The 22,688-nt window shown below is 34.4% G+C and overlaps 2 protein-coding genes across 3 annotated transcripts; one reads left to right on the plus strand and one right to left on the minus strand.

Annotated features, from left to right (window-relative positions):
- The first annotated feature begins 4,423 nt into the window (after positions 1–4,423).
- LOC126723460 (uncharacterized) lies at positions 4,424–12,560 on the plus strand. Of its 2 annotated transcripts, XM_050426882.1 has the most exons (7): positions 4,424–4,509; positions 4,629–4,695; positions 7,214–7,286; positions 7,378–7,471; positions 10,542–10,664; positions 10,902–10,959; positions 11,559–12,560. In XM_050426882.1, exons 2-7 carry the CDS (start codon positions 4,663–4,665, stop codon positions 12,060–12,062), a joined length of 885 nt encoding a protein of 294 aa, XP_050282839.1. In that variant the 5' UTR covers positions 4,424–4,509; positions 4,629–4,662; the 3' UTR covers positions 12,063–12,560. The 2 variants fall into 2 exon arrangements, with proteins under 2 accessions (XP_050282839.1, XP_050282838.1); XM_050426881.1 differs by lacking the exon at positions 4,424–4,509 and having other exon boundaries at positions 4,516–4,695.
- Positions 12,561–14,897: 2,337 nt separating this feature from the next.
- LOC126723461 (cysteine proteinase inhibitor 12) lies at positions 14,898–18,686 on the minus strand. Its single transcript, XM_050426884.1, has 4 exons — positions 18,358–18,686; positions 16,611–16,830; positions 15,855–16,000; positions 14,898–15,260 (listed from the first exon to the last, which is right to left on the minus strand). The coding sequence occupies exons 1-4, from the start codon at positions 18,466–18,468 to the stop codon at positions 15,123–15,125; spliced, it is 615 nt and encodes a 204-aa protein (XP_050282841.1). The 5' UTR covers positions 18,469–18,686; the 3' UTR covers positions 14,898–15,122.
- Positions 18,687–22,688: the final 4,002 nt, after the last annotated feature.

Raw genomic sequence — 22,688 nt, forward strand, 5'->3', positions numbered from 1 at the left:
ATATTTTTCTTTATCTGTATCCACCCAATGCAGCTTCCCATTGTAGGCAACAACACCAGCCTGCAGAGTCTTTATTTTGAAGGAATTCAATCTTCAGTCCCCTGGCGATGAAACGACTAGATTTGAATCACACCAACTAAGTTACGTTTGCAGATCTTTATTTCACCGACTAAACACTTGATATTGGGATTTGATTTCATGTTGTGGTGTTGCTGGGTTTTGGGTGTTACTGGGTTTATTGTGTTTGGAAAATAAGAAAGTGCAAAAATTCTAAAGAAAATAAAAGAAAGCGAGGATTCTTTTAAAAATTCATTTTCTTTATTTTTTTTTTCTTTTAACTAATCTTTTCTGAATTTTATTTGTCTTACATGGATTTCTTTTATTATTAAAATGTTGATGTGACTTTTATAATATTTGATTAATTGATTTTATATTATTATATTAGCCACATGTGCGCCTACAAGGCAGACCATTTGCCATGTAAACATTTTCCATTAGTGAGTTAACGGTAAGGACTAAATTGACTACAAGTTAAAAAGAATAGGGACCAAATTGACTGCTACTAAAATTTAGGGACCAAATTGACCGTAACCCTAAAATGTAGGGACTAAAATAGTGTTTTCGCCTTACAAATAACCTAATAGTTAAGAGAGGGAAAAGTGCAAATGACTCGATAGATTGAAGGAGGAAAGTGCAATTTATTCTATTTTTATCATGCTTAAATACTATAAGGATTTCTTATAAAAGTTCCTATATTTACATCCTCCATTAGATTCCTGCCACATCATATTTTCTTTAAATGATATAACAAATTACTTCATTAACAAATAAAATCATAATAAACACCTATTAATATGTATCATAATTAGCAACTTTCAATCTTTCATATTTAGAAAAAAATTAAACATAAAATATTATATTTTGTTGAACTTTTATGTATATTTCACAAGTTACAAACTTTTTTTAGAGGAAGGTAAGGAGCACGAGTTACTAACTAGTTAACAATAATACTACTAACTCAACATTGAAGCAGCCAACCAATATTAGAACTTGGAAACGTATCCTATGCCAACCTAACCTTAATGAAGCAAGGGTCCAAACTGAACCAAAGAGGAAGAGGAAACAAAGTATCAGTGATGTGGATTCTTCAGAATTTTCACACAAACGCATGCATGTCTCTCAAGAAGTTCAAAACTCAAACAATCTAGTGGTGGAGGCTATTGAACAACCCCGCCAAGAGCCATGAGTTTCTTAGTGTGGAACTATCGCAAGCTTGGAAACCTGTTGACAGAGAAGGAGCTTGGGGATTTAATCCAGGCAAAAGATCCCGCCATCGTGTTCATGGCCGAGACATGGACAAATGAAGCAAGGCCAAAACAATAAAACGCAAGTTGAAGTTTGATCATATGTTCTTAGTTCCTCGGATTCACAGAGGGAGAGGACTGGTTCTTTATTGGAAGGAGTCGATGAATTTGCGAGTGGAGACATCCTCAAAAAATCACATAGACTGTATCATTGGGGGAGGCAATGAAGGAGCATGGAGGTTTACTGGCTTCTATGGTGAGCCAATCACACACAAACGACACGAATTGTGGTCTGTACTCTGCCAGTTAAACAATCAATTCAATCTTCCCTGGTTGTGTGCAGGTGACTTTAACAAAATATTAAGGGGGTCCAAGAAAAAAGGTGGGTCTAGTAGAAGTCATGCCCAGATGCAATTGTTTAGGGATGCCATTGGTGAATGTGGCTTTCTCGATATGGGGTACAAGGGAAATCCTTTCACATGGAAAAAATTCTATCAAAGTGGGTAAACCATTTGGGAGAGGTTGGATAGGAGTTTGGCGAACAATGAGTGGCTTGTACGGTTTGGAGGTTCCGCGGTGCACCACTTGACATGTAGCACTTCAGACCATTCTCCCATTCTAATCCTACCCGAAATTTTGGAACTAGTAAACCCAGAGAAGCTCTTTTGCTTTGAAGAAATGTGGGTGGGAGATGTGGGTGGGAGATGAGGGTTGTACAAATACCATCAAGGCCGAATGTGGTAAGAGGGGTTTTGCTCAAGATGGATCGGGTATTATGTCAAAGATTGAATAGTGTGGGAAGGCTTTGAAGCAATGGAGCAATTGGAACTTTGGGTGCATTAGAAAGGAGTTAAAACAAAAGCAAAAGCTCCTAGCTAAGGCAGAATTGGAGGCACTCACTACAGGTATAAATTTTCAGGCAAGGCAACTAAAATGTGAAGTCAATGATCTATTGGACAAGGAGACAAGAATGTGGTTTCAAAGATCCCGGGCATTGTGGGCTACTCATGGGGATAAAAACTCTAAATATTTTCATAGTTGACCTACACAATGGTTTCAAAAAAATAAGATAGAAGGAATAAGGGATGAGGTGGAACAGTGGAGATCGGACCCAAAAATTGTAGCTTCTGTGATGTTGGAATTTTACAGTAACCTATTCTCATCATCTAATTCTGTTCAACCTAAGTTGGCCTTGGAATCAGTTCAGACCAAAGTGACCGAAAATATGAATAGGCAATTGTTGGCAGAATTTTTAGAAGGTGAAGTTAAGCTGGCTCTCAATCAGATGGCCCCACTAAAGGCACCCAGACCGGATGGCATGCCACCCCTTTTTTATCAACACTATTGGGACTTGGTGGGTAAGGAAATTACTAATTTTGTCCTCTATTTTTAAAATTTAGCTTCACTACCTGAGCATCTAAACCATACATTCATCACCTTGATTCCAAAGGTTAAAAATCTCAAACAGGTATCTAAATTTCGCCCCATAAGTTTATGTAATGTGTTGTATAAAATTTTCTCAAAGGTTCTTACAAACAGGTTGAAAAAGATTCTCCCTTAAATCATCACTAAGCACCAAAGTGCTTTTACAAAAGACAGGCTCATTTCAGATAATATTCTTTTGGCTTTCGAGTCTCTTCATTGTATGAAAAATCACAAATCTACCAAGGGGGGCTTTATGGCACTCAAGTTAGATATGAGCAAAGCCTACGACCGTGTGGAGTGGCCCTTTTTAGATTGTATTATGAGAAAAATGGGGTTTGATGAAAGATGGATCACACTCATGATGATTTGCGTGTCAACGGTCTCTTATTCTATACTCATCAATGGTGCGCCAAATGGCTTCATTAGACCAACAAGGGGGATAAGATGATGTGGCATGTTAAGATCGTAGAAGTAAAACATTGGTTTTACACCACGTCCTTATATAATTTAATCTCTTATTATTATTATTATTATTATTTTGCAATAATTTTAGTGAGAATTCATGACTATTGAGAAAATGTAAAACTTTGATACGATATCTTAATTTTTTTTTTGTTGTTGAGAGTTTTAACCTATGATGTCCGTCCTTAATAATAACTCTTTATTATTAGACCAAGACACCAATCGATTTTTGGTGTATGCAGGGATTGAACCCCAAATCTCTTATTCAACTATCAGAGACTTTACTAGTTAAGCGAAAAATATTTAACAATATCTTAATTGCTATACTTTAAGTTATTCAACTAAATTTAATCAAGTTTACATTAAAAAAAAATTAAAATTGAATCATGTGACTGTATTAAACAAGAGTCGTGTTAACGGGTGCGCCTAGAAAAGTTTGTAACACTACTTTTATGAGAAATATAAAAAATTATCAGAAAAATTAATTACTTTATCACTTTTCCATAAAATATTTCTAAAAATAGTTCCTAAACAATGCCCGCATCCGTCAACATTTCTCATTAAACAATACAATGCAAAATCTAATATATTCCTTAAGAGTTAAGATAATTAAATTCAACTATGTGAATTTTTTTTTTGAGATAATTACAATACGTTGTTAATCCCGTATTTTGGACTTTTTATCACCCTAAATTTTTAAATACTTTGTGGATGAGTAGATATCAATTCAATTACAAGACTTCTAGCGTAATATTTCTTAATGTAAAGACGTGTTTGAATTTATTTAACAAATTCTTACTATAAGATTTTGAAAACTACACCTAAATTTGTATATAATATTTTAGAAACAATAGTTAAGTTTTGTCCATGATAGAAAGCTACGAACTGAATCAAACCTCTAGGGAAAGAGCCAAGTTTCTTCTCTAAATTATAACGTAGATTCCAAAAGGCAAAAGTTTTTCTTTAAAAAAAAAAAAAAAAGCAATTACTTCATATACAATTATTAATTTATTACCAATTAAAAGAACAAAACAAATAGGTTACTGAGAAAACGAACTGTCTGTCACGAAACCACATTATCATAGCCTATTTACTTTTGCATTAATAAATGTCATTTGCAAATCTGTCCTCCTATGATTAGTCCGTCTTGAAATTTTAGTCACAGCATTGTCACTATACTCCAAATTATTTTTTTTATTTTTTTTATTTTATTTGTTTTTCTTCGTCAAACTCGTGCTGACGGATATTCCGTTGAAACCCGAAGCGAAAAAAAAAAAGAAAAAAGAAAAAAAAAAAAAGTCTTTATATTTTTTGATGGGTAAAAACTTTCGGATCTGAAATGGGTTGTGATTAGATTTTTCATATGATGATGATAATAGCAATGATTTTGTACTGAAAATTTTTGATACTCTGTTTTGTTTTTTTTTAATGTTTTAGTATTTAAATTCAATGCCTTAAAGATCTCATAGCCATGAGGAAAAAGCTCGATACCAGATTTCCTGCTGTAAGTTTTCTCTATCTCTCTATCTGTTTTTAGTTTTTTGTAAGCTATGTTTGGTTTCTGAGAAAATGAAATTATGGTAAATTAGTTCAAAATCTTAGCTTTGGGGTTGAATCAGCTGGTGGGTGTTTCAGCTTTGTGGGTTTTATGGGTTGTTTTGATCTGGGGTCTTGTAAAGTTTTGACTTTTTTCATTGCTATGGTTGTGATTTGTGGTAAGAACAAAGAAATGGTTGATGGGTATTTTGTTTTTGGGTTGAATTCTGGATTGGGGTTGTGTTTTTTTTTTTTTTTTGTTTAGGTTAGGGTTTGGTTTTTCTGAGATAGAATTGAAATCAGCTTGTGGATGTAGTATGTTTTTTGGGGCTTATGGTAATATGAGACCGGGTTATGTTTTGCTTAGGTATTTGGGATTGATTTCTGTGTATTGATGTTTAAATCAGTTTATGGGGGTTTTGTTTTTCGTGACTATTTCATTGGTGACATTTAATCAGTTATGTTGTTTAAGTTCTGGTACCAGTATTGGTTATCAAGTCAATTAATTCATTTTTTTTTGGTTCCTTTTGGTGCTGGGGGAGGAGTTGAAAACCTCAGTAATGTTCTTTCATGCCTTTGATTAGTATTGAAATCATGGATAGGATTTCCATGAATGGGGAGTTTTATTTTTTGGTATGTTGGTTTGAGAGTAGGGCTGTTGGGGAAACGAGTTAAGAAGCTATTTAGTATGGTGTTAGTGTTGTTTATGTATCTGGTTTCTATAGAAAGCTTTGTATCCCTTGGGATTACAATACATATTGATCAAATTGGTGAATTATTTTGTTGATTCTGTGTCTAGTGAAGGATGGCATTTCTGGTTTTTTTTTTTTTACTAGTTTGAGAACTATATGGGACAGAATTTCTTCTTGGACCCTGAACTTTTAACCTGATATTCGTAATTCAGTTGCCTATGTTCAAGATCTTGTCCACTCGCATCAATTTTGTTAGTTGAAGTTTGAGTTTATTGTACGGCACCAATGAATGTTAAAGAAAGAACTTTAGCAATATGGCCAGCTGACGAAATCAGATGATTTCTCTTCTAACTTCCTTCTATGATTTCCTACCTAAACATAACAGGGTCTGTTTTCATGGTTGTTTATACTTTATACTCACTTTCCCCCTTAACCGCTGGTAAACATTTCCTGCCTAGAAATATGAATTTGTTGACCCAAAAAATATATTATATATAAAAAATATGGATAGAATGAGATGTCCATCTTTAAACCAAACAAATAGACTAAACTATAATACTAACACAAAACCAACTGCCCAAACCAATCTGTGGTGGGAGTGATGGCCTTGAAAATGCTCTCTAGGAGCTGCTAGCCTGCTACTCTCTTAGCTGAAAAAAAGGGCCTCCTCATTTCACAATATGTGAATCCAACCCAAAGTATTGTGCATGGAACAAATCACTAACTTGGATTCTGCTGTATCCCTTTGTCAGGCTATAACTTTTAAGAAAGCTCTTATCACTGCATGATTATACAGTGTGTCAGAAGATCTAGTATATCTCCCCTAGTTGTTCTACTTCTGCTTTGAAGTTTGATCTTTTGCCTCTCAATATCATTCCTTTGGCTGGCCTCATAAAAGTTGCTATTAAGTATTGGTCTACTGGATATGACTTGCAACTTGGATTTTTTTTCCACATTGTATAAACCCTTTCTGAAGTCTGAACCCTCTACTTTTTGTAAGCTATTTCAAAAGGTCAGGTGGTAGTTAAACAGTGTTTTAATAAAGTAGTATCTACTGTTTGGTCCCTCATACTTGCCTTGTTTGATAGGTGGTCCCTCATAGTTGCTCCAAAACAAATTAAAAACAACCAGTGACATTTAAAATTATTAGCTTTCTTTAGCAGGGAGTGATCTAGTGCACTTGTCATGAATGACAGATTGATGATGGGATCAGCCAACAGCATGTTCTGGACGTCTTTCCAGAGTATCTTTTCTTTTTCATGAGTGATATACTTCAGAACCTGGAATAAAAAGCCTATAGAAATGTGAAGAGTCCGAACTATTACTGTTGCCTTAGAGGTGCCTCTGATATATTATGTTAATCCTATAATGTAATACTGCTGACCTAGTGGCTCAGGCAACTTAGTTTCCTGGGCCTCACACCCCATGGGGGTAGTACAATTGGCTAGGGACCTCGCCTCATGAAGCAAATGTCACTGGTTTGAATCTCCATTCCCCCTCCCCTTGGGCCAGAACTTTAAAAATTTTAAAATTTTTAAAAATCCTAGTTATTAGAAAAGAGGGGGACAGACCTTAGCTTCCTTGGTTTTCTTAATACGATACTTTAATTTGAGAGATCTGTTATACTCTTCTACTGGTGTCTAGCCTGAAAATGTTATCTTATGATGCTCAAAGAGAAGTGACAAAAGATTATTCTAGTTGGTATTTCTCATTTTTAGGTACCTGTAATGTCTTTTAATCGTTGCCGTTGCATAATCTAATCTCATTATCTGATATAAAGTATTGCTTTGACAGGCTCGGATTAAAAAGATCATGCAAGCTGATGAGGATGTTGGAAAGATAGCATTGGCAGTTCCTGTTTTAGTTTGTGAGTAGATTTGACTTTCTAGGGTATTATGCTTCTTCAGTCCTTTGATATTTAATTCCCTGGCTTATCATCTTCTTGAATAATTATGCAGCTAAAGCGTTGGAGTTATTTTTGCAAGACCTCTGTGACCGTACATACGAGATAACCCTTCAGAGAGGAGCAAAGACTATGAGTTCATTGCATTTGTAAGTGAAGGATTACATTAATTTGTGTTTTCACAAAAAAAATTTGCCTTTACCATGCATTTTTCTGTGTTTTACTTCTTGACAACTTGGCCTTAAATGAGGGCTGCAGGAACGTTAATTTTTATCAGCCCTAGATACTCCATTTCATTCATTGTTTGATTCCCTAATACGGCAAGTTCTGGTCCTATCACTTTGTTTCTGAGTTTATTAGCTTTGTTTTGTGATAGCTACTGTAGATAATGAGAGGATTTTATGTACTTTGCTCTCTGCAGTGTAGTTGTTATTCTAATTGCTAATAAATGCTGCTTGTGATCAACCATTTAATTTTATTTTATTTTGAATTAAGTGCATGAGAAAATCAGTGTAGATAAGACTGTACAATGGTGTCTAACAGCATAGGCAGAACCTTTTAGTAGATGTGGATATGAGTTGGTTCAATGCTAGGGATTTGGGCATACACCAGGGGAGGGAAGATTTAAGGAAAGGAAGAGGGCTAGTTCTTGTTGTATGACCCATAGTTTCAATGGGCCTCTAGTGGAAAAAAGGGTTGACTAAGTGCACATATATATATATATATATAAAGTCTTCAGTGCATTTTGCATGTGTTTCATTTTTGTCAAACTTGTGACATATCTCAATATAAGTGGCATTACTGAAAGTCACCATTTCAGTCAAATTTTCTCCATGTGTTTAATTTCTCATAAATTCTTCAAAATAAAGGGCTAAATTATCGCAATAATTGTGAGTTATCCCTATAAAGAATGAAGGCCTGTGCGACACCCGGCATTTAACACTCCAAAATCTGGAAATGCTAACCACAGTTTCAATGATAATGGGAATATTTACTGAAATGATTGTGAAAATACCATTATCATATGCACACATAATTCAATAAGCTGTTTTCTCTTGATGTGGCATTGTGATTCACCAATGGCTGTTATAAGTTCATAGGCATCTCAGTCATACTAGTTACTGCTATGGGAATAGTGTATAGAGTAATAGTCAAATCAGCATTCTCTTTTCAAAAATTCACAAAATCATTCCCAATGTTTTGAATAAAGTATCCTATTACTCTTATTATCGATCAAAAAAAAAAAAAAGTATCCGATTACTTATCAAAAAAAAAAAGTATCCTATATATAATGGCCGGAATTATCCAATTTCACTCTTAATTAATTGATTACTATGGGTTTCCTTTTTGAAATGCACGTTTTTTTAGGTACTCTGGTTGTTGAGATTGAGGATACTGCATTTTGACCTTATTTTCCATTTTAATGTTACTTCCTTTTGCAAAAACTTAAAAATGACATGGTTAAGTTATGAAGCATTTGATATTCTCAGGCTCCATCTCTTAGGACCTGCTAAATGACAAATCAAATCCTCCATGCGTTCTGTGTTAAGCTCTTATGGAGGGTTAGGACCTACATCTAACAATAGTATATGAGAATCAACTTTGTTAGAATTTAAATGACATATCAATTTTTAGGGGTTTTCACAAATATCACCCATGGGTTTTGATGTGAATGTCCATTTGGTCCTTGGACTATTTGAACAATTAATCTTCAAACCAACCCCTGCACTTTAGTTTTGTAACAAATTAGACCTTCTGTTAGTATTTTCTGTTGAAATTAACAGTTTTAATCAATTAACATGTACATAATAATAATGACATTTTAAAATTATTGATGATGTGGAAGTACACATGTTCAGATTTTGTGTGTGTGGAAATACTAGTAAAATTTTTAATTTGTTACAAAACTAAAGTTCAGGGGGTTAGTTCAAATCGAAAGTCCAAGGATCAAATTGACATTCACATTAAAATTCAACAATGATATTGTAAAAGCGCTCAAAATTTATATGTGCTGTATTCGTTAAGGGGATTCATGGCAGGATGAAAAAGGGTGGGAGGAGAGGGGAGGGGAGAGCACGTCAATAAGAAGAGAGAAAAAAAAGAGCAGGGGAGAGGGGGGGTTGCTGGGGGAATCCTTTCAAGCCCTCCATTTTCAATCCACAGAAAGGTGCATGCTTTGGAGGAGGGGGAGAGGCTTGGTGTCGGCCATTACTTTATGATTTTGTTCTCTGGCTATTTAATGATTTTGCCCTTGTTTCATACTTTTTTTAATTGTTAAGTTACATCCAATGGGTTTTGAACCCAAAATCTCACCTTCCTTCCATTCTTGTGGGAGGAGGAAGTGCCATTTGATCTAGAGCTCATTGGTCTTTCTTCATGTTCACTTTTTAATTAATAATTGGAGGTCAATGGATGGTAAGGAATTGCGTGTGTCTCTGCACACACAACCACACTCATTCTGACATGAAGTTTTAGGAGGTGCTTTTACATGTGGTACTTTTTTGCGGTTATGTTATTGGTAAAATGCATATGCACTGGTTTGTCTTTCCCTTCTCTCTGCCCCCTAGAATTGAGCAAAAAACAGTGGCACCCTTTGCATTCCTCCCTTATTAAACCAAGAGTGAGTGATAAGCTCCTTTTCATACCTCTTGTCTTCCTTTCTCCCTACCTTCCATTGCAAACACACTGTTAAGTGGTTGGTAATACACACAACAAGTTTGTCTAGATATTCCTTGCCATATGAAGAATTTTTCTAAAACTAAAGATTATCTGGTTGCCTTCTTATTAGCACACTCCATCTGAATGGTGAGACAAAAATACAGTATTGTCTCAATTTGAAATGCTTCCATCTAATAGATCTTAATTGTGATTATCTATGAAAAAATAGTACTATCTGGCCAGACTTCTCATTATGATATCTTGTATCATTTGCTTACCCCCACTTCTCCACCCTCCCCACCCCCCCCCCCCCCCCCCCCCCCTCTCTTTCCCCCAACAATCCATGCCCCATCAGAACCCACCCAAAAGAGAGAAGAAATCTGAGGTTATGGATGTGTGTGCGCTTTTGGGATTCTTTTCATAGGTTATTGTTAATGCTTGGAACTCCATTAGGTCTTGTTTCCTTTGGTAATAGTATCATGCTGCTCCCTCTTCTGCATACTTTTTTGTTTAGATGATATTGTCAAATTGATCTTACAAATTTCTGTACTGAATTTGCAGAAAACATTGTGTGCAGAGCTATACTGTGTTTGATTTTCTGAAGGAGGTAGTCAGCCGAGTTCCAGACTATAGTCATGGTCATTCTGATGCTGGTGGCGAGGATCGTGCCATTTCAAAGAGAAGGTTAGAAGAGAAATTCCTGTTCTTTCTTCCCTTCTCATTAACCTTGATATATATATATATATATATATATTATATTGGTTATTACACATGCACCTTCTAGGTCTTGGACCTGTGACCTCACCCTCCACATTACTCTTTAAAGGGGAAGAAGGTGCCATTTGAGTTAGCGCTCGTTGGCTTCATTAAACTTGATATACTAAGCAATTAGATATACTCATTGGCTTTTTATTCTACCAGAAAAGCTGCAGGCGATGAATGCAATGACAGTGATGAGGAGTTGAAGAAGAGCAAGATGGTAATAGCTCCTTTCTTAATTAGCTCCCTGACATATTGTTAATAAAGTCATTTGTTTTGTTTTGTTATATCAAAGCATCATGTTTTTCTCATTTACTACTTAGTTGAACAATTTTAATATTCAAGAACTGGGCTGTTTTGTCTCTTATCCTTTTTTTTGGTTGGTATGTTTCACAAGCACATGGTGGGCCTTTAATCCACGACCTTATCTCCACCTTGTTCTTACAATGGGAGGAGGTGCCATTTGAATTAGAGCTCATGGGCTCTTATCCTTTAATTTTTTCTTGTATGTTCAAAACGAGACTTGTTTGTTTAAATCAAGGAAAATGCATGTTTAGATCATTCCACTTTCATCTTTTCAATCTCTCTTCAGCAATTTTTAGTGTGAGTTGAGTTGAAATTCATCTGTTAGATTTCAGTGGCTGCTATAATGTGTTTTCTGGTCCTTTCTGCTATACAAAATCTGATATAAAATATACTTTCAGGTTTATTGAAGTTGGCATATAAAAGCATCTTTAAATTGTCGTGGAGTATTTGATTACGTAAGGTGTATATAGGATGTAATAATGATTTTGTTTTCTGATTTTTAATATCCTGCAGCATGAGATGAGTCATGCGCATGCCAGCAGCAGTGGTAGAGGAAGAGGGCGGGGTCGAGGGAGAGGTCGTGGACGAGGCCGTGGAACGATAGAAAGAGAGGCGCACCATATTGATACTGGATCTGACCCCAGCACGTCGCTTCAGCAGGGCAACAAACATAATCAGAACCCTGACACATTGATGGATAATGGTTCTGAGGCAAAGGAATTGTCAAAGGAGAATATTGCCACTACAGATGGTGCCAACCCAGCAGCTCGAAGTTTTGATCTGAATGCCAATGTTGATGATAATGAGGACACAAAGGCCACAGCAGCAGCGGCGACAGCAGCAGCAGCAGCCGCAGCCCCGGCCTCCTCAGCTGGGCCTACTACCGAGACTAGACACGAAGAATACCCCGGATGGTCTCTTTCTGATGTGGACAAGATGGCCATCGACCCTCTTCAGCTTGCACACCTCAGCAAAAGGTTAGACGAGGAAGATGAAGATTACGACGAAGAGGGGTAACAATGCATGAAATGGACACTTATTGTAATAGTTAGTAATTGAAATCAGATTAAAGCTAGCTCAGTGGCAAAGGGAATAAAAGAACATATTGGCGATGAAAACATGGCCCATGAAGGTTTCCACAAGATCAGGAAAGTCCCTTATTTCTTTCTTAGTTTGTCTTCATCACCACGTGTTTCTGTCATGCCATTTGCTAACTATCATTTCCAAAGGTAGCTCTCCCTGACAATTGAAGATATATTAGTTTGTTCACATTCACTATTAATCAATGTATGGCAGCCTTGGTAGAGGTAGATTAGAAGCTTTTCTTTATTATATTTTGTTTGATTATGGTTGTTAGTTATTAGATCAAGTCAATTCACTTGGTGGTTTTACTTCCTCAGGTGAAAATATGTTTTAGAGTATGTTCTATTAGATTGTCCAGACTGCTTGCTGTAATACATTTCGTTAGCCTTATGCATAATGATGGAATGTTACTAGTTGAGACTGTTTTCTGAACTCTCTGGTACCAGTAAATACTCTAAATTGGAAAGAAAAAAAAGTATTTGTTTACATTGAATTCTCAAATGATGGTTTTTTTTAAATAAAAAATAAATTCAATTCAATTTAATCCATGAAATTTGACTTTAATTTTTAGGGCAAAATATAGCTACAAAATTGCTTATAGCTTTAGGTTATAACCTTACTCAATATCTTTTTATTATAGATAAATTTTAACAAATTTACCATTGGTTTATATCTTCTTCTCATATTCTCCATACTTGCAAAATTTCTAAAAAATTAAAAATCAATAGTTATATCATTAATAAATTTTTTATTTTACAAGTTTTTATAGTTTAAAATCATGTATAAAATCTAAGCTTATAGATAATATATTAAATAATATCCGATTAATACAAAATTTGAATATATAAGCATAAAATACATGCAATTCAACGGTTAAATTTTAAAATATATAATAATATTTATTTTATTAAATTAAATTATAATAAATTTTATAGCTAAATTTTATCATAATTTTTATCCATTTATTCCACTGCCAAATCACAAATGACGTTTAAATTTTCTTTTTATTAGTAAAAATTTTAATGTGCTATTTAATAGCATTCATAGCAAGGGAGCTAAAAAATTTAGAAAAATGATATGTCTACAACATTTTTACAACAAATTTTAAGTGGCAAGTTGTTATTATTGGGGCAAAAAAGTAATCTTAGCGTTAGTTTAAAATTTAAACCAATAATAACTAATCACCTGTATAAAATTGTAAAAATGTTATAAACGTGATATCTTTCAAAAATTTAGCAACTCAAAAATCTATTTTATATATTTTAGCAAATACTCCCAATATCAAAACTTCTATTTTAACATCTATCACATTAAAATAATATAAATAAACAAACTAATAAAATAAATATAATAATCAACCTCAACAACCAACTGCCACCATCATCCACAACCCACAAACACCCACCCCAGCCCACTGCCACCATCAACCTCAACAAACTAATAAAATAAATATAATAATCAACTACAACAACCCACTGCAACCCATTACCATCATCACCCACCACAACCCACTACCATCATCAACCACCACAACTCACAAACACCCATAACAACCCACTACCACCATAAAAACCAACACAACAGCAACAACAACCTCCACTGTCGGCCCACCAGCCACAACCACAAACCCCAAGGGAAAAAAAAACACACACACACACACAATCCAGCACCAACACAGCACAACCACCACCAACACAGCACCACCAACAAACCCCCAACCACCACAAAACAAACCCACAGCCACAAATCACAAATCAAACCCACGCCACTGATATGACCCACCACCACCAACTCCATCAAAAGACCTCTGAAATCTAGCAACCCAAACGCTGAAATCCACCAAACCCAAATCCAGCAACCAAAACACCGAAACCACACACCGATCTCAACCCTGAAACCGACGCACACCGATCTCAACCCCACTGCATGCCCACGTCGCACACTGATTTCTAATCCATTTATCACTGTTGAGAGAGATGTGAGAAAGGAAAGAGATGGAGAGGTAGAGAGGTGAGAAAGGAAAGAATTGAGAGAGAGAGAGAGAGCGTGCGGGATTATATGTACGCATGTGAGATTAAAAAATTGTTTTTTCTTATACCTTCCAACTACAGTGGGCTGCTATCTTTAGCAGCCCACTGTAGCAATTACTTAAAAATATGTAGCTTTACCTTCCTTGCTGTAGTGTGTGTTTTTGGTGTTTTGGTTGCTAAAATGACTAAATAAATAATCATTTGAGCATAAGTGCTCTAATAGATCTTCTTGTTAAACTCCATTCGCTAACAAATTTGAACAGCTCCCGATTGGCAACTAAATTGACCATTGTAGTAAAAAATTAAAGGTTTAAAATGGATTTTAACCAAAAACAAAAGTTCCCAAAATAATGTTGATCCTGGCAAACTCTAGAAAATTAAGTTGATGCATAGCATGTGGGAGTGAGTCACATTGGGCCCAACAAGCCCTACAAAGTACAAACCTCCCCTTCACGTCATACCCTTCAAGATATCCCTAGCTACAAAATTTGGAAAAAGAAATGTGAACATCAAACAGAGGCCTCTCTTGATTGTGTCTCTCCCCTCCATCTTCAGCACTCTTTTCTCCTCACTCACTTCCCTAACAAGCTGACCCAGCAACCAAGTCTCCCTCATCAACACTGAAACCCATTCAGCCATCCAAACACATACAACAGCTTCACCATCACAACAGGCCAAGGCCAAACCCCAAAATCACATCCAAGGTGGTCCATTATAAATACACATCACAAACCTTGAGTGAGAACAAAGTACATATTATAAAAGCCTTAACATCACCATGCATACATATATATTTTTAGAGCCATACATTCTTTTAAATTATTAAAAAACAAAAAGCCATACATTTTTCTCAGTTTTTTGGCTGATAAGCCACACTTTAAAATCAACACAAAAACAGAAATTTACGAGCCCAAAGTGTTATAACACCCAGACCATACAGATTTGGTGAGATTAGCATATGGAGTTAGGACTCGTGAGGCTGCATCTGATTCAAGTGGAAGCTCCCTTCATTATTCTTATGTACCTCCACTTTAAACTTTTCTTCTTTGCTTCCCCTCTTGACCTTTAGAAGCATGTCAAACTTTGCAGATTCATCTATCACCTGTTTTTCAGTCAATTTGTTAGTAAATATCAAGCTGGGGCATCTTTAAACACCATCTGAAGAATTTTATATGTGACAAAATCATTTTGCTTTTAACAGCCAGTATCATTCTGTTCTTCTTTCCTATTCCATTTCTCTTACTAGCAATTTTAAATAGTTATAATTATCTACTGCCATATATGACCCTACCAGAGTAGTTGCCCTTAATTACTCCAAGCAACAAATGTACCAACCATTATGGGAATAATCGCTTTCATTAAAGATGCTAAAAGAAATGAAATGTCAATTTTCTGTTTCATGCAACATACTACTGAAAATAATGAATAAGATATTGATCTGAATTAAGAAATGCACCAGTTTGCCCTCCTTCTTTACCAATTAGATATACATATAAGTTTTTATAAACAATCAATTATCAAAATGCAAATAACTTGAAAATATAGATAGATCCTGAAAACGATCATTATAATTAGATTTCAAATGCAACAGAAAATACAATTGGAGTAAATTCAGTGCACTGTTGAATCCAGAGACCAACAGAAAATAGAGACCAAATCACAGTTAATTGAGAAACAAAAAGGACATTTAACTGACCTCTGCCTTTGCATGAATGACCTCTTGCAGTTCATAGGGGAACAATGAGTTAGACCTCTGCTGGATGGTCTTGACAGCATGATTTGCTGCATCTTGAACCGAGGGGTCATGTGTTGGCACTGCTTGCCATCCTGCACCATGTCCATCTGATTACAAAAACACAGGAAATTATCACTATAATGTCTTTTTCATTGACTAAAATAAACTTCAAAACCAATAAAATCTATATCAGAATAGGCAGGTCAAAAGGATACAACATCAAAGAACCCTAAAGATGGCTAGTTAAGATTTTGGCTACTCAAACTTCATTTTATCATGGCACCCAATCTAAAGCCTTTGTAAGAAAACATAAACCAAGAACTCTCGTCTTAGCACCTCAAGAAACATCATTTTTGGGTTTCAGATCATTCTTGGCTTCTTACAAGTTGCAACACCTTCAACCTTAGCAGTATCAGCTGACTCTCATTACACTTATCCAGTAACGTGCCAGGAAAGATATCAAATTAGAAACACAGCAATAAAGTCTAGACATACATATTTACCACTCACTTGACAAAGTGACCCTCCACCCACAAAAATTAGGGATAGGTTTCACACAATGTCATCCATATATATTACATATAACATCAATACATAAAACTGTCAGACTTGAAAAAAATTGTAACAAAATTTAGTACTTAAGGAACCACACAGTCATATGCCGTTTAAATTGCAAACCAAAAATAATGGGAACTTGACTAAAAGAATGTTAGCCACCTCTTTTAACCCCAAGATCTGAAGGGGTAAATGACGGTGAATCACCAGCATGCTTGAACTCCTGCAATTCTTTGAAGTTCAACCAGGGCTTCACCCAAACCTTGGCCTCATATAGCTTCTTCTTACCCGCATCAACAGCTTCAATAGTAAGATGATGCATTGTCCCAGCAACTACCTGTTCTTGAGCCTTTATGACCCTTGCAAACTCGAGCAGGGCATTCTGTAAAAGTTCTCAACTTGGTCAATAAAATATAAAATGATGTTCATTTCATTGAGATAGAGAGAACAAGATTAAAAAAAAGTACAAACAAATTATAGGTAAACAGATCAAACAGAAGTCCTTGAAAACACAGAAATTAAGGACTAAAGTGGCGTAAGAGTATACCTAAGGGCATATTTAATGGCAGCTATGGAAAACAGCATCACTAAAAAGCATTTATATGGATTTCATTCTTGCAAGGTCCCCGTAAATTTTAATCAGCAGTCTGCAAATGGTGGCAGAAATGCAGAAAATGAGATTTTTTAATTGTTTCAAAAGTTGAAAAAGGCCAGCCAATCTTGGTTTTTGCTCTCCTGCCCCAAGACCCTCTTTTTTTGAAGAAAAAAAATAAGCTAATTAGATTTGCTACCATAATATTTTGATCACCCCCCTCTACCCAAAAAAAAAAAAATCTTCTTTGCTTTAAGCTTACCCCAAGAAAATTGAGAAGCATGTATAAAGATCTTGCCTTCGTGATTAATTGGAGTTACCATAATGCCAAGAGCCGGTATTTCCTGTTTATTTCATAGAGAAAAACCTGGCTTAAGTTTTAACTTAAAAAATCTCTTCTTTCCCTTCATACATTAAGTTTTAACTTGAAAAACTACCTTACCACAACAAATCTTAACTTCTAATGAGACTACAAGTGGCATCAATGGGCGAACCACATTAGAAAGCTTATTTCGCCAAGAACAACATTAATGCCAAACCGACAACAGGATGAAACTAATCCCTTTCAATTTTTCAAGAGCAAAATTCAACTTCCTAATTTGAAGGATGAAATCAAACTTAGACCAAATTTCAGAGACCAATACAGACATATGCAACAACCACCACCAAGCCTTAGTCCTAAAACTTTTGCTGTCAGCTATGGACTCTCAATAGAGGCATCACAGTCAGCCACATGTATTCATTCTGCCTTTCTATTTTATTCCATAGTTATGGGATTTTTTTTTTTTTTTTTTTTTTTTTTTTTTTTTTATAAGATCCACGAGGTCTTGGTTTCAAAACCTATAGCTAGAACCACTTATGGCCACCCCCAAATGATTTATCCCTGTAATTACCTAATGTGTAATAGTCAGGTGCTCGAATAGTTTATGAACACTCTTGCTAGAAGATTAAAGGTCTTTCTTTAATTTTTTTTGTTTTTTTAATATATAGATTATAGTAAAATTTGTATATAAAATATGAGAGATTGATCTCCAGTAATTATTGTTAAATAGAAAATGTAAATTTTAACGTTGGGTAGTTAAAACACATATCCAGTTGTTCAAAAAAAAAAAAAAAAAAAACAGACGTAACTTGAAAAACCCAACCCCATTAACTCCCAGAAATGTTTTACTACTAAGAATACAGTTTTATCAACAGAATATGCATCATCGTATTGGAAAGTTGTTAAAAAACAAAAACAAAAACATGAAAACAATTGAGCAAAACAACCTTAAAACAAAAACCCATAATTAAAACGAAAAAAAAAAAAACATGAACCTCTTTCTTGTTGTGTTGTTCGACAGCGAAACGAGCGAGGCCTTCGATCTCGACGCTGTTCTGAGCAGAACCTCCTTGTTGAGAATCGTGCACGCCTCCCAGAGTTGCCATTTGATTCGATTCTAGATAATAATAATAAGAAGACCCTTTGAAGAGAAACCAGAAGAAAGACGAAAACTGTTTTGTAAGGAATGTAAAAAGCGAGTTGTGTTGTGTCGAATGGAATTGGACTGAAACTGAACTCTTATTTCAAGGTTTCGCCTTTTTTTTTCTTTTTTTTTTTTGGACGAACCGAACAGAACCGAACGGAACGGATTGGATTGGATTTTCCGTTATCTTTTTTCTTCTTCACTTTGCTAGAACTAGACTAATATCGTGGCGCGTCGTGTGTTAACGTTTCGATACGTGTCGTACGCGTGTCAATCTGTATTGGCTTGCTTGCTTGCTTAATGTCTAAGCTTTGAAGAATGTTTTTGTGGGGTCTGTCTTAATTTTACTTTTTCACTATTGTTGATATTAATTTCACTATATATTTGAGTAGGCTAGTGCGTGAATAAAAATGGATCCAATCACAAATTAACGCACAAGTGTATTATGATTTTGGGTATGTTCGAATAAAAAAAAAAAAAAAAAGGGAAGTAAAATTAAGACTTACACCATAAGCCTCTTTCTTTCCCTCTCTCTCTCCCCTCTCAAAACTTACAAATTAAGCCAGCCATTTTAATATGGGGTCCTTTTCTTTAACTTGGTCATCTGTTATAAGAATTAGCTCGCTTATGGATGTAGGTTTGAAGAAAGGAGTCAAAGTTAGAACTCTTAGCTAAATAGGCTTTGTTAAGTTTCTTCTAATGAATTTTAGGCCTAGTCTACACACATGATGCAATTTTCAAGGATAAAAACCAATATTAGTGAATACTACTACTACTAATAATAATAATAAGGAGAAAGTTTCATGTTGAATGATAAAAATCTACCTTCATTCAATAGTGATAATTTGCCTTGTTCTGCAAAAATTCATTTATTCTAAATATGAGGATAATTAGGATTCAATAGTAGGAAAATCTTGTAGGTAGTTAGGGACCTTGCAATGATATCAGTAATAGGTGCATGCTACTAATGTTTTGTTGTAAGACACTTTGAGTTGTTGTCTAAGTGATGAGAGAGAGAGAGAGTAATGGTAAAATGGTGGATCTATAATCTATTGGGTATTTTGAATCTTCATGATTTTTGGTGTGGGCTTCTCCCCATTTTATGGCTTGATTTGCATAATGTAGAGAGTATGCACTGTCTTCAAGGACCAATGCCTCCTCTTACACTATTTTGGAAATAATGTTTGGACAAATGATTTCATTTTAGTCATATCAGAAAGATTATTCACTCCTATGGGAAGAGTCCTCCCTCCTCTCATAACAAGTATGGACTCCTATGTGAGACCCATGGTGGAGTCCACACCTCCTATGATAGGAGAGATAACTAATAATTTCTTGAGAAAAAGAGGGTTAAACTTACCATTAAAATTGACTTGCCTTTCTTATAGATTGGTAAATCGATCAAGGCAACTTGTCTTTGACAAGACATGAGGTTATTGTGCGTTAAATGCTTGTTACTTTGGCTAAAAGAAAGAGGGAGGGTATATTCAGTTGAACCAAGGCTGATGCAATCTGCTATCCTTGGCTTGGATGGCCCCAAGCTTACCCATGGCTAGAAATGGAGATGACATATCTGCAAAAACTCATATTCCTCATCCAGCAAGACCATTCCTCCTTTCCTTTGGTTTGGTTTTGAACTTTTCTTGAGCTTGGGCCAAGTTCAACACAACAATAGGTTTTATGGGTTCTTTATTCAATAATGTGATTGCCTATTTATTGGGCCCATGTCGTCTTGGGCTCCATTGGGTTTGTGTGTATGTCCACTTGCTGGCCCAAGTACACTTCAGTCACATTCATATTGGGTCTGGACAAGCCCAATTGCTGAACCTTTTAGAGACTTCAATACTAAATATAAAAAGGGAAAAAAAAAAACATTTGTCACTCTATATTTCACAAAATAATAATAATAACTAGTCGCTAACCCGTGCGATGCACGAGAAATGTATTGAGTACAATATATAATTTAATCTTTGTTTATTTTACTACAACACCAAAATTGAATTTGTAAAATAAAATCATATAGCTAAAACATTTGTTAACAGCTATACGTTTCAGACATTTATTAAACTATATTATTATTATTATTATTATTATTATTATTATCAACTTAACAGTATTTTAATATATGATACCAACATGCTTCAAGAAAATGTCCAACACTGAAAACAATTTCGAAAACAAACTCAACTAAACAGTTTGATGAATAAATATATTACAATCTATAATATAAGCCAAGAAATCAACTTTGAAACCAATATGAACAAAATCCACGTCAAACAAAACCATTTCGATCATTAAGAATATGACTCACTAAAGTCATGAAAAACACATGATTCATTACAAAAAAAAAAAAAAAAAAAAGCATCTTTAGTCTTTATAGATTTTGCCTAAGTACCTAGATACCTTGACACATACTCACACAAAAATCATTAAAGAAAGAATCAAAGAACATACACAACATGTACATACGCTATGAAAGTAAAAAATAAGAAAAACAAAAGAGACGTAAACACGGACAATTAAAGAAAAAATATAGGAAAAAAAAGTTAGGAATAGAAATATAAGATAAAGATGGGTTACCCTCAAAAAGAATAATCCATGGATATTCATTGAAATCTTCTAGATAATTTCTGATAATAGAAAAAATAAAACCCAAAAGTTATGATGTTAAAACTTCCAAAAGGCCAAAAAAAAAAAAATTTAAAAAAAATCAGAAGATTCAAAGCTTCAAAAGTATTGAAACAAAACAATATATATAATTACGCAATAGAGAAATACAATAGAAAGAAGAGAATCCATGATTATAGCTTTTCTACTATTGAAATTGGCCAGACAATTAAAGGTATTGCAAAAAATGAACTTAAAAATTCATATGTAAACCAAACAATTAGAAGATTTTGAGCCAAGAATTTATTAAAACAAAACAAAAATTATGTGACTACACAATGGAGAAATATAATAAACAAAAAAAATATGTCTACACAACATAGAAATATTAGAGAAATATGAGTTACCTTTTAAATGTTAAAATTCAAAATATTAAAACTTTTAAAAGGTTAAAAAAATTTGAAGATTTAATTAAAAGATTCAGGCTCAGCAATTAAATAAACAAAACAACAATTGACAAACTTATAAGAAAAAGCAACAAATCTATAATTTTTATTGAACAAATCAAATAACCCTAACCTTGATGCATTGACCGAAGAAGGAGAGGAGTTCAATACATAAGTGGAATATGTGAATTGTGAAGCATGAGCCGCCCTCAAAAAAATTCTTGAAGAAAAATAAGTTTTAAGGAGAAAATTGTGTTGCGGCAAAAGAAGATAATAGCAGATCTAATCATAAAATCTAAAATAAAAAGAATTTAAAATAAAAATAATAAAAAAATAGTGGTGACCAACGGCAATACATATAAATATAAGATCTTGACCAACCTTCATAAAAAGATGTCAGTTTCAATATTTACTTTGTGCTGAGGGTCCTCAAATATCATCTTCTCCACGAATAGTTTTTGGGGCTTAGGTTTTCTACGCAAGCAATTCTTAAATAGGAGAGAGTAGAGGCGGTGGGAGAGTGTCCTTATTTGGATAGAAGTCTAATTTGCATTGGAAAAAGAAAACAGTGATGAGGTGGAAAATTTAATTTAATTTAAATATTTTAAATATTATGCTGACGTAGAAAATTGTGGGAACTTCAAAAGTTTCGGTTTTATATATATATATATAGATAATTCTCAACAAGAATCGTTAATTCTTGGCGAACCTTACCGATGTACAACTGCTAAGTTAAACTCTTATTAAATTATTAAATGAAAAAAGCTTCATTATTTATTTTATAATATATTATAATTTTTGGTTGAAGAAAAAATTGATTTTATACAAATACGATATGCTTTTTACCATGTAACTTGAAAGTGATTGTTGTTTTTTATGCTTACTAATTATATTTTTGAAATATTTTTCTTAATTTACATATGATATTAATTTGTGTATATTACGACATAATCCTAGTATAATAGAGTCAAACTCAAAAGCAAACATGGAAATTACAATTTAGTTGAATTCAGAATTCCAAACCTCAACTGACAAGTAAAGAATATATAGCAGCAGACATATTTCCCTTGCACAAAAGAAAATATGCCTTGCCGGTTGGTGAGAAAATAAAAGCAAGAGAATTTCAGCT

Source organism: Quercus robur, chromosome 4, assembly GCF_932294415.1.
Source record: "Quercus robur chromosome 4, dhQueRobu3.1, whole genome shotgun sequence".
NCBI lineage: Eukaryota > Viridiplantae > Streptophyta > Magnoliopsida > Fagales > Fagaceae > Quercus > Quercus robur.